This window comes from Argentina silus, assembly GCF_951799395.1.
Source record: "Argentina silus genome assembly, chromosome: X".
In the NCBI taxonomy this organism is placed as follows: Eukaryota; Metazoa; Chordata; class Actinopteri; order Argentiniformes; family Argentinidae; genus Argentina; species Argentina silus.
Window position 1 is genome coordinate 53,342,325 of NC_139653.1, and position 12,680 is coordinate 53,355,004.

General features: G+C 44.9%; 1 protein-coding gene across 3 annotated transcripts in view; it reads left to right on the top strand.

Moving 5' to 3' along the window:
• Positions 1 to 316: 316 nt before the first annotated feature.
• LOC310822961 (apoptosis-stimulating of p53 protein 2-like) overlaps positions 317 to 12,680 on the top strand; it is a 43,561-nt gene continuing 31,197 nt past the window's right edge. For 2 of the 3 annotated variants that reach the window (XM_083695559.1, XM_083695561.1), the window contains exons 1-3: positions 317 to 411; positions 719 to 872; positions 11,388 to 11,535. In XM_083695559.1, the coding sequence (XP_083551685.1) occupies positions 846 to 872; positions 11,388 to 11,535 (175 nt within the window). In that variant the 5' untranslated portion in view covers positions 317 to 411; positions 719 to 845. Of the gene's footprint in view, positions 412 to 513; positions 873 to 11,387; positions 11,536 to 12,680 lie in introns of those variants that run through there. The other variant, XM_083695560.1, reaches the window with a different exon arrangement.

A 12,680-nucleotide genomic window follows, 5' to 3' on the forward strand; every position in this document is an offset into this window, starting at 1 on the left:
GCATGAATGTTCCGCTCCAAGACTGAAGTGTGTGCGGAACTATGGGACTTGGTGTTTTCTTTGGCGTTTTCTAGCCTCTACAAACTTTATTGGCTAAAAGTTTGAATTAATGTTCATGAACACTGTCGTTGATGTTTTAAGAAATGTTGTGTGTGTATCTGTAATATAAAATACACAGTGTGGGTATCTGTAATATAGGCTGCAAAGCGTGTGTGTGTGTGTGTGTGTTATATGCTCCACGACGTTGCGTGCGTGCGTGTGTGTGTGTGTGTTTTCATTGTCCGAAACGAGGCGGAGCTCAAATTCCAAAGGGATGAGTTTCTCCTGCAACGTCACGCTGGGATAGGCAGGGAGTCCACGGAACAACACTGTCAGCGGTGCTTCAAGGCTGGATAGACACTACGTCCTCAGGCAAGTATAGAACAATATGAGCTAAATTCATGACATTATACAACCGCACTATTCGATAAGGTTGACTAACGTTCAGGTAGGAGTTTGATTGAGTTTTAAAGCGACGCGTCCCTGACGCCTGCGAAAACTTCCAAGCGATGCAAACGATCGCAACAGAAAACTTTCCAAGAAGGCCTCATTTTCAGTGGCAACAGGTCCCATGGCGTATGAGACTACATAGGCCTATTGTCTTTAAACAACGAAGTCTACATTAATTGTAATTTAGCTACTTTTACACACGAGATTACATTTGACTTTCAACCACCAGGACCCACAGAAGAGAGGAGAAGCTCATCGCCTCGACTACGGGGCAGGATCGCAGCGATCACAATTCCAACGCCTTCCGCTTCACTCGAAACTAAAGGTTACGATCAAAGGAATTGTGGAGTGGTTAAATGCGTTACGACGCTAAGATGATGCCGGTGAGTAGCCTATGATATGTTCTGGTTGAAATGAAGTTCCACATGTCAAAATGTAATTCTTACTCCTCGTTTTCCCAGTTTATGTACTAGCCTGCAGGCTTTCAGGCTCATTGATACTGCAACCTGGTTTCCAGTCGGGCATTTAAATTGACATTGATACGCGTGATACTTTGTTGCAACCTCCACTTTCAATGACTGGTTGCTATCTTCATCACCATCAAGGGAAACAGGCCTATACTCATACACATGACAAGTTTTGATAACAACTGATTATCATATTTTTGATTGGTTAGTGAGCATAAGGTTATTCTCCTTTGGATGATGCAACCCAAGGTAGCCAAATAGTCAGTCATGAAACGGAAGCCAAAGAGATTGAGCAGGTCGAGCAGGCTTTAGCTTTTCACTTTGTCATAAAAAAATGAATTGTCCTGTATTTGTTAAGAAACAACATGCAGTATACGTCTGAGAAGTCCCAGCTGACCCTTTAATTTAGGATCAAATTGTAAGCAGAAAATAGTGATTAGTGAATAGTGAAGCCTGTTTAGCTACATTTTTCCTTTTTTTCTTCTCCTCTTAATTAAACATTTTGTCTGTCTACTTGAAAAGATCAATGCCATATGCATGTATTGTTTTTCAGTAAGGTAAGTTGTGTTCATGTATTTCTATGATGACATATCCCATTGGAGGGGAAATAATCATATCCTGCACATGCATGTTGTTTATACAACACAATGTAAGCAACTCTCTTGTCTAAAGCCAGTTAGGTAAGCTTGCTCTGTCTGGAACGATGCCAGTATCATCTACAGAGGTCCATTCCTTTTGCTGCAGTGCTAGGCTCAATCTCTCAGCACTTCTTTGAAGTAAAATAGGAGGTGGGGGAGGGGAGATTTAGGGATAGAAACACAGAGAAAACATGTAGAAATTATGGTTGTGACAGGTGCACATTTTGAAAAATGCCAGGCTGTTTCTTAGCAACTGACTTACTGTTGAGGTGCAAACTGCAAAGTACAAACCTGTCTGTGAAGTATGAGTTCTTTAGGCATCAACTGGAGACATGCAGGAGAGTCAAATTCTTTAGCCTGTGATTGATTGCCCCTGAGGAGTTGTCAAGATTTCTGGTCCAATGAATCAAGCAGTGCCCCTTTTTGAGGGTCTCTCTTTCCCTGTACAGAATGTATCCACCCTAGACTTTGGGTGGGTCTTTCCTCCACGTGTACAGTAATTGTGCTGTAAGCTTTTGATGTTTCACAGTATTTTTTTTTCTGTGTGTGTGTGTGTGTGCACCCAGTACAGTATGTGCGTTTACTTTAATATGGTAGAGTGTGTGCAGCTCTCCCCAGTCCTCCCTTTCCAGTAAAACAGCTGGATGAGTGAATTAATCATCTTGTCAACAGTGAAGGAGTGGACTGTGGACCACTCCTGTCTGCTCTCCTGTTTCATAACCAGCCATTTGTTATCGTCCAGATCCTTTCTCATGGACATTAATATAAGTCCTCACCATGTATGTCATGTTTCCCTATAGGGCGTCTTTATAGGTCGCCTGAGACCATGGCCATTGCCCACTATTGTGTGTGTGTGTGTGTGTGTGTGTGTGTGTCATAGATATAGAGATAGATGGATAGCTCTTTAACATGTCTGCGCTATCAGTGGTCAGCACAAAACCCTCACAACACAGCCACATTTGACATGATGTATTGTCTGAGCTCGTACAATGTCCTGTGGCCCTGCTTACACAGGGGGCTCTCTCTCTGGGACTTATAATGTAGCAGCATAATTGCTGGCTGCGATGGTAAAAGGGGTCACTGTTTTCTGAGGACAATGGTTCCCAGGGACTCTTTATGACATGGCGGGGGAGAGGACATTGTGTCTGTCCTGGGGTGTAACACCCTGATAAGGGAGACTGTCCCTTTTTATTGGGTCATTTCAGGCTTCAACAGTTTAAAGCTGATTTTCTGTTATCTTACTGTCAAACCAAGCTCTTGTTTTATTCAGCTTGTTTCAGTGATTCCCGATGGCCGTGGCTGTGTGGGTTAGTTGGTGGTGTTAGGGTCAAGGTTGGGCACCAGTACTGTACATTGTTTTGGGTAAAAGCATCTGCTAAACGGCACATGCAGGCTACCTCTGCATGTTTATTTAGGTTTATTCTGCTACCTCTGCATGTTTATTTTTTTCAAAGTTTTTCATCAATTCAACCTTTGTGTAGACATTATTAACACTTTTTTGGGATGGGGAGGGCTGATATGAGCAAGGCATTGTGATTGAAGTACTCATTAAAGGCTTATTTCTACAGTTGGATATACAGTGCTGGATGTAATATCCACGTGGTCTTTCTGTTATCAGGGTAAATATCAGAAGCCATTTCCTCATTCCTTTCCTTGTGATACTTGTACATCTGGACTAGCACAGGTTGGTGTTGGTGGACAGTTTATTCATTTATGATTATTAATAGTGTATCATTTTAATCGAAACATATACATTTAGGGGTATCACAACCATATCACTCCCATCACTAAGCCTATTAATTGTTGTTGTGGTCTATGAGCCAGTTTCCCGGGCACAGATTAAACCAGGATTAAATAATCCTGGATTAAATCAGACTTTCTCTGACCCTCCATTGAAGATGCTTTTTAAGTCTAGGAGCAGGCTTATTGACCTTGGTCTAATAGTACAACCACCACTCTTGACTTGGTGGAGGTGATATAAAGGTGGGAATATGAGGTAATGTTTCGAGCAGCCCTGCTTTACTTTGTGTGTCAACAGAAACCAGAGTAGACTTTCTACGTGGCCAGTAGGCTTTGTGTTTACTCTCTGGGAGGGCTCCTTCTTACGTAAGAGGACATTCACACCCACGGGTCGTAAGAGGAGGGATATCCAAGGGCACATTACTGTTACGCTGGGTTCTCTGCGTGTACGAGTCACGGATAATGGAATTAATCCCTCCATCGTGGGACATAAATAGCGGGATAAATATTCCTATTTACTTAAGCTCTATGTCGAATGGTCAAGTGCAGTTGTTGTTCTACGTAAGAGAGGGCACTGAATAAATACACAAAACAAGCTGGGATAATGTAGGCTGGGATAATGTAAGATGGGATAATGTAGCATGGGATAATGTAGGCCAGAACCCTAACCCTTATGCAACATGATACAGGTGTTACAGAAGACCTGCTTCTTGGGACGAAGAGAAAAAACACACCGTAGAATCACCTGAGCAGGTATTGACTTAGAGTTCACAGTACCTGCCCAGAACAGAGCGGCTGACGTCTATGGTGGATCCAGGTGAAAAGGTTAAGGGCATTTTAGAGTGACTCTGTGGTAGAATGAGTCCTGTTTCACACAGTGGGGACATTGTGAGAGTAGCTTTAGAGGCTGTAACACTAGTCCTCCCGGGGGGGGGGGAGAGAGGCCAGGGTGAGCACCATAGGGGTGGTCTGACTCTAAAGATCCATCAGGGACTTCCACTTCTGGGAATGCCTCTCGTGATCTATCTACTTTATCATTCATATGCCAAATTAGACCTTACAAAGGCATTTTGTTTTTTTCAGGGAGAGTGCTTTTGTAAATAGTGATTTGTATTGTAATATGAAGCCATTGTAATTGGCCAAAGAGCACGACTCTGATATGTAATCCCACACCTTGTTTCCGTGAGTGCTGCTTCTTTTTCATTTCACCGTGATAGTGAAACCTGAATGATTGGGTTGTGGTTGTTGTTGTTGCTGCTCTGTGGTGGTGGTTGTTGTTGTTGTTGTTGTTGTTGTTGTTGTTGTTGTTGTATCCTCCTTAACATCCTCCTAGTTGACTTGACGACCATTTCACTTATCTCTCAAATGAACGTCATACAATATCTCATCAAGTCTGTGCTGTTCTGGAATGAAGGGACGGTGAGATATTTACATTTACATTTACATTTATGGCATTTAGCAGACGCCTTTATCCAAAGCGACTTACAGCAAATACATTTGTTTAAGTAAGTGAATCATCTGTCCATCAGTCATCATAAGATAAAGTAATCAATGCTCAGACCAGGGGCCATAGGCAGTCACAATGCTAGAAGAAGATTTTTTTTTTAAACAGGAGAAAAACTTGTACAGGGGGGTAGTGGGGGTGAAGAGGTCTTTAGGAGGGACTGTTAAGATATATCGTATAGAGAGAGTCTGTGTTGTTCTGGAATGAAGGGACAGTGAGATATCGTACAGAGAGCAGGACAGTTGGTGCAGTTCAGACAGCAAGGTACGAGGCGAAGCGGTCGTCCTGAACTTCAGACGGAAGGAATTGGCTGCAGACATCTCTACTTCCTCTTGGGTTAATTTGTTCAGATACAGTTGATATGTGTGTGTATGCGGCTGGCGTATATGGATGGAGGCTGTTATATTATTTGTCTTTGCTACAGTATAATTATTATCCACGCTCACTAAATGTACAGTGTACGTTGACATGACTGTGTCTAATAAGCCCATGTTGGCAGGGCAACATGAAAGGTGTTCAACTTATCAAATCAAAATCGATCATAGAGGTACTGTGTCGACTTTAGGCTACCTCTTACCATTGACCTCTGACCTCTTTGCGTCTCCTCCTCGATGTGCAGTGGAGGGAGATGCAGAGGAGTGATGCATGCATAAAGCAGAGAATGTTTTTCTGCTGCCTTTTTGAAGGACTGCCTTGCTGGAGCCGTGTCAAGTATTCAGGCCCAGTCTTTGACGGGGAGGACAGACATACAAGGAGTTGCTGCTGCTGCGATCTGTGGAGGCCTTCTAAACTGTAGTAATCACATTCAGAGTCGACTCGCTCACTCAACGAGATCTGGTCCACTTGATTGTTTACCTCAGCAATATTGTGTGTGTGTGTGTGTGTGTGTGTGTGTGTGTGTGTGGACAGAAGGCCTGGCAGCTCCTCATCATGCCTCTTGGGTGTGGTCAAGGACATTGCCTCTTGTCTTCCTGTCACCCCACGTACCCGACCTCCACTATCCCAGCTGCCCCGGCCGGCTCCCCTGGGCTCTTCCTCTATGACGTTGCAGGTTCTTGGTAATCAGCCCAGCTGTGTCTCGGCCATGCTGTGTCAGTCAGGACTATATTGCCATTCTGCCATCTCTCTCTGGCATCTCTGCTTCATATCGGCTTCAACAAGTTCATATCATCTGTCTCCACACTCTAGAGGTTGGCCAAGCTGACGGCTACAGCACAGGTACTGTCATTGCCAGGCATGTGTTGAGAAACTAAGCTTTGGATCAGTCTCTAATATAGAATAATAATAATAGAATAATATAAAAACAGAGTGTTCCCTGTACAACGGAGTGTTCCCTGTACAACGGAGTGTTCCCTGTACAGTACAGAATGTCTTAGTTTGTTATTTTCACTCATCTGTTTTTGGACTACTGCCTTTAATTTCCTGCAGTTGTTGTTGCTATGGTGAGTTCCTGAGGTTGGTTCTGTAGTGAAATGCTACTTAGCCATTCTGTATTTAATTCAAGCATGTCGGGGCACTGAGAGTCTTCTTGACTGCGTACCAGGGTGGAATTTCGGAACACATGTTCCATTTAGTGTTCTAACTTTAACTGTATGAAACATTGAGAAACCGGATTTTCTTGGGCATAAAAGTAAGCTACAGCTGGTTAGTTCGGGGAAGAAGTCAATACCGCAATGGACATTTCATGTTTATCTTTCCTGGAAATACGGTGTTGCTCCAGAAGTTTTACGAGAGTGCACCGACTCACCGACTGAGCCTGTGTTGTGAAATACTCCTCAGGTAATAACACACTGACTATTCATGTGGTAATAACACACTGACTATTCACGTGGTAATAACACACTGACTATTCGCGTGGAATGGTATTGACGTTTGACCTATGCAGGGTTTTTATTTGCTAGTGACTGACATTGCAGTCTAACTGCATTACTTCTCTATTATATTAGAGGGCTGTGTGTTTTGTTCCCTGGTATATGATGTTAGAAACTGCAGCGAGGGACAGTTTTGAGCGCTCCCCCTCTCCTGCTAACTCAATAAAAGATAAATTGAGCTTGTACTAGGAGCAGCAAGACTAGCATACATTGGTATTGACCCCTACAAGGAGAGAACGGTGTGTATCAGGGAGGGCTGGAGATGGACTGACCAAGACTGTTGATAGAGATTTGATAATGAAAGTTAGTCTAGTCTTGTAAGAGTGACTAAGATTTAACACTGAGTCACCTAAGTTTTTACATAAATTGTGTGTGTGTGTGTGTGCTTCTGGTTGGTAGGCCTAGCGCAAGTGTTGGTGTGCGTAATCTGTTCAATCAGTGGGAGTGACACACACACACACACTGTTCTCTCCCTTCCTGTAATTGGCTGTGATGTGTTTATGTTTAAACTCAGTAAATCCCACAGTATGTCTAAACAACTGGAGAAGCCTGATAAGCTTGTTCCCCAGAGGGCCTACCCCTAGCCTCTAGTTCAGGGTCAGATATTTCCATCTGATCTCCTTAGGTAAAGGTTAGGATTCGGCTTAGGCTGATGCTAGGTGGTTAAAGTCAACTTCAAGGTTCGTGTGTGTGTGTGTGTGTGTGTGTGTGTGTGTGTGGGCATGAGTTCGGGACTCACCCCCCCCCCCAACCTTTGCAGGTCATGGTTGAGAGGTCAGGACGGTGTCATCAGCTGTGTCTCCTGCCCTCAGAGTCTCTGCCTGAGTTTGATGTTGTTGCCTTTCATCTTTCATCACAGACAGGCCAGTCTAGACACAAGGATGTTGTCTGCACCTGCTATCGATTTAACTGGGACACTCTCTTCTGGGCCATTATTGGAAAAGTATATTCTTCAAAACAAACTGTCGGTAGAGAATGTGTTTTACAAAATCTGATGTCCTCAATTTCATAAATTTCATTGTAGAAGATTAAGTTAATCTAGTGAGTTGTACTGTCATTAAAACCTGTAAAACCTGTATGTACTGTAATTACTGTACATGATGATAATATTACAGCTTGTTTATTCACCTCAAACAATTCACCTCAAACAGCTGCCACATTTCATGTGTTTAAGTCAGTATTGACATATGTTTTTGAGTGTGTATATTTTGACAGTGTACTATTCCAGGGCAGAGGGATGTCTTGAACATCTCAGTAGCTTTTATTCAGCTCACGTACTCCTCCCTCCCTCCCTCCCTCCCTGCCTCCCTCCCTCCCTGCCTCCCTCCGTTAGGCAGTACCCTTGTCCTGTACACTATTAGAGGTGTAGGTGACTGCAGACGTTTCTGTCGTCTCTCTCCTGGATGGCCCTGTCATCTACTGTGCTTTGGGTGCTTTATAACTTTGAGTTAGAGAGGGTTTTTTTACGTTCTGTTGTGGATTCTTACACATGTTGTGTTGTTCTTGCTGTATAGGCCTATCAGGTTGATATTGAGCTGTTTCAATTCTCTGGCTGTGGTGGCTATGAATATTTGATGCGGTCTGAGGGTGTCTCGCTGGGAGAAAGTGTCTCGCTGGGAGAAAGAACACCATTCTCTCGACACCATAATGTTGCCTAACTTTCTACCGTAGTCTGATAATTCCTCTTTGCTTCTATGGAGGGTTATGTTGTTACTCAGTCCACTGTCAAAGCATCCCGATGTCCTCATGTCCAATGTATTTTAAGAGAATTGGCCATGATGAGGAGGAAAGTAAAATAGGCCTATAATGCCAGATGATATTATGCACTGGCTTTAGCAATGACCTTCATTACAGTAAAGTGGCTTACCACTTAGTACTGTATCTATTTACTATCCACCCCCTCTCTTCCCTCTCTTCCATGCGCTCTCCTTCTCTCTCTCCTTCTCTCTCTCTCCCTCTCTCTCTCCCCACCTCTGTCTTATGATTTAGGGGTATTTTATATTCACATATTTTTACGTGTAGGGAGGGAGTGAGTGATGTTGGGAGGGGGGGGGGGGGGGTGAAGGTCGGAAGCAAACGCAGCAAAGTGCCAACTCATCCACTGGAGGCTGTGATTGGCCAATGGCAGCCCCTCGGACCATTACCTTTAGTGCTGAGCAAAATGGGCCTTACTGTACGTCATTACTCTCTCTCTCTCTCTCTCTCTCTCTCTCTCTCCCCCCCTCTCTCTCCCTCCAAGAATTAGCAGGGTCATTTGGATGTCCTACATTCCTTGAATGTACTGATGATGTCAGTTGCTTGTGCTGAGTTACTTTTCCTCCTCCTTAAAGACCTTAGCCTAGACCACTGAAACTACCCCTTACGCTAGCCTAGACCACTGAAACTACCCCTTACGCTAGCCTAGACCACTGAAACTACCCTGTACCTTAGCCTAGACCACTGAAACTACCCCTTACGCTAGCCTAGACCACTGAAACTACCCCTTACGCTAGCCTAGACCACTGAAACTACCCTGTACCTTAGCCTAAACCACTGAAACTACCCTGTACCTTAGCCTAGACCACTGAAACTACCCCATACGCTAGCCTAGACCACTGAAACTACCCTGTACCTTAGCCTAAACCACTGAAACTACCCTGTACCTTAGCCTAGACCACTGAAACTACCCCATACGCTAGCCTAGACCACTGAAACTTCCCTGTACCTTAGCCTAGACCACTGAAACTGCCCCATACGCTAGCCTAGACCACTGAAACTACCCTGTACCTTAGCCTAGACCACTGAAACTGCCCCATACGCTAGCCTAGACCACTGAAACTACCCTGTACCTTAGCATAGACCACTGAAACTACCCTGTACCTTAGCCTTGACCACTGAAATGACCCCATACACTAGCCTTGACCACTGAAACTACCCTGTACCTTAGCATAGACCACTGAAACTACCCCGTACGCTAGCATGCCAAACATGATTCACTGCTCATTGTTTCTATCCAAGAGTCTATTTGTATCCGTATTGAACAAAACAACCTGCTCGGTCAGTCGTGTGTGTGTGTGTATATGTAGCCCTGGGTAGGGGTTAGGTGTGTGTGTGTGTGTGCGCTTACGTGTACGTGTGCGTGTGTGTGAGTGAGTGAGATTGCTTTTGATTCCTGCTTTTGAGTCTGATCTTTGGATCTCAGCCGTTTTAAAAATCTGCCTTCATCCGAGGCCGCAGATAAGGTGCAGATAAGTAGAGATGAGGGAACAGGACATGAAAGAGGAGGCTGCGTTTGACGGGTGAGGCGGAGGCTGGGTACCTTATTAGAGCTGGTCCGTCTCTGCCATTGTTGGAGCCCAGAGAAGGGCAGCTGCACTGCCTTCAGCCAGCGTGAGCCTGTGTAGCCTGAATGACCTCATGTACCCAATGTAGCCCTCAGAGGCTGTTCACACACTGGCTAAAAGAACACGGTGTTCTGCCTCTACCCCTCAGTCCAGCCGAGGGCCGTGAGATGAAAGGTAGAGGATGTGTTCTTCAAGAGGAGGGGGGGAAACTGCGGGAAACTGGGACATTCAAAGGTGTCCAGAGACAGTAGTTTCAGATTGGTTTGGAGACAAAGAGAGAGATTCCTTGAGCTGGGTGAGGGTCAACAAAGGGGTAACCCATTCACACACACTCACCCACACACTCACACTCACACACACACTCACACTCACACTCACACTCACACTCACACTCACACTCACACTCACACTCACACACACACACACACTAACCCTTACCCTAACTCAATAGAAAAGTTTTCAAATTCTGCTTCATCAGCAAAATGATTTTGTCTCCTGTGACAGCCAAATGCTCAGAAAGAAAATACCACATTCCAAACAGTTATTTGACGATTGATTGGCAAATAAAACTGTTTTGTTAAATAGCCTTGATGTACACAGTCTTCTGGCAACCATCTCTTTGTTGGTTTATTTGGTTGTTTGTTTTGAGTCATACACCAGACAGCATCTCTTGACGACTCACCCTCCTTCAGTGCGCTAGGGTCGTTTAGCAGAAGGGTTATCACCGTGGTGACAGTGCTGGTTAGCGCAGGCGACGGTAGGACAGAATGCCAAGAGCTGTGCTCTGGTTTCCGTGCCGACAGGGAGGAATGAGGGCAGTATGGCTGGTATCAGTGTCAGGGTCACACACACACACACACACATATATACAACATTCTCATACACACACACACACACACACACACACACACGTATATACACAACATACACACACACACACACACACACACACACACACACACACTCTCATACATACACACAAACTGTCATACACACTCTCACATACACACACACACACACACACACACACTGTCATACATACACACACACACACTCTCATACATTACACACACACACACACAGGGACACACACACACTGTCATACATACACACACACTCTCATACATTACACACACAGGGACACACACACAGGGACACACACACAGGGACACACACACACAGGTGAGGACAGGGGTTTCAGATCGCTGGTAATTAGATACGCAGCTTGCTAAGCCTCTGAATGTGTCCGATTCCTCCAATCAGTGAACTCTCTCTCTAGGAGAACATCTTGTTTTATAGGAGATGGAAAACAAGGATCTATCTTTAAAGTGTTTTCTCTCTGTGTCCTCCTCCAGATGTTCCTGACCGTGTACCTCAGTAACAATGACCAGCATTTTACCGAGGTGCCCGTTACCATGGAGACGTTGTGCCGGGACGTGGTGGAGCTGTGCCAGGAGCCGGGCGAGACGGAATGCCACCTGGCCGAGATGTGGCGTGGGTCTGGTGAGTGAGGCTCTTCCCACTGCAGGTGTAACCGAGTTGAGATGGTAAACTCACTCCTCCAGTTCAAACACCCCCACCACCCACGCTGTCTAATTGCTATTGTAGCTTTTCGATAGCCTAGCTGGTTAACATCGGGTATTAGAGGACACGGTCACGTGTGTTGGCAAGTCAGAGGTCGCAGGGTCGAGGCTCGGTGGGAGCAAGCTGACCCGGGGTTTAAACAGGGTTCATGTCTGGTGGTACGCCTGGTTCCCCAGATCTGCTTGTATTGTGTGATGGGAGTCGGCTCTGTCAGACGGTCAGCCGTCATGGTTCTTTAGAACAGCCTAACTCGGTCTGTGTTGTGGGTCTCTAATGCTAATGGACTTGGGTTTATTGTGTAGTTGGCAATCCCTGTCTCAGAAAACCTCTCCCAGGTGGAGGAGTAAGATTTCAGCCTCTAAAGACTCAAAAGATTTCTTCAAACTCAAGTACCCGGAGCTGGCAGCGGTTTCCATGGTTACGTTGCCATTTTGTACCCATGTCCTTGAAAGGGAGGTTTTGTGAAGAAAAAGACGTCAAGAAGATTTGTTCCAGTGTGTTTTTTTTGTTTTTTTTTACACGTTTATTTTTAAATTCCACTTCTTTATATGGAGGGGAATTCATTTCTTATGCTAAATCTCCTCAAGAAAATAAATAAAAAAGTTGCAAACTGTGCGCTGGTGTAAATGCTCCGGGCGTTTAAGCATGTGGTGGATTTCTTCTGTTTTTAGTCCAGTGAAGGAATCATTGATGTGGTCGTTTCACGTAAAATGTCTGGGGCACGAGTCAATAAATTGTTGCTGTGTGTCTGTACAGTCTAATGAATAGATGGATGTGGATGTAGACTATGGAGGTTGTCTAAAAGGCCCGTTGGATAAATGCCAGTCAAAACCATCAGATTACAGTTGTGCCCTAGGGCCATTACTCTGGAAGCTGAAACGCATCTGCTCAGAATGTAGGCTCACTAGGCTAGCAGAGTCGGCGTGGCCTGACGGGATTTACAAAGGACACGTGTTACACGTGCACACGCTCACGCTCACGTACACGCACACACAGCACCTGGTTGTCCTTCAAGGAAAATTATTGGATTTAAATTCAGTATATGGTTCCTCCCCTGTGTGTGT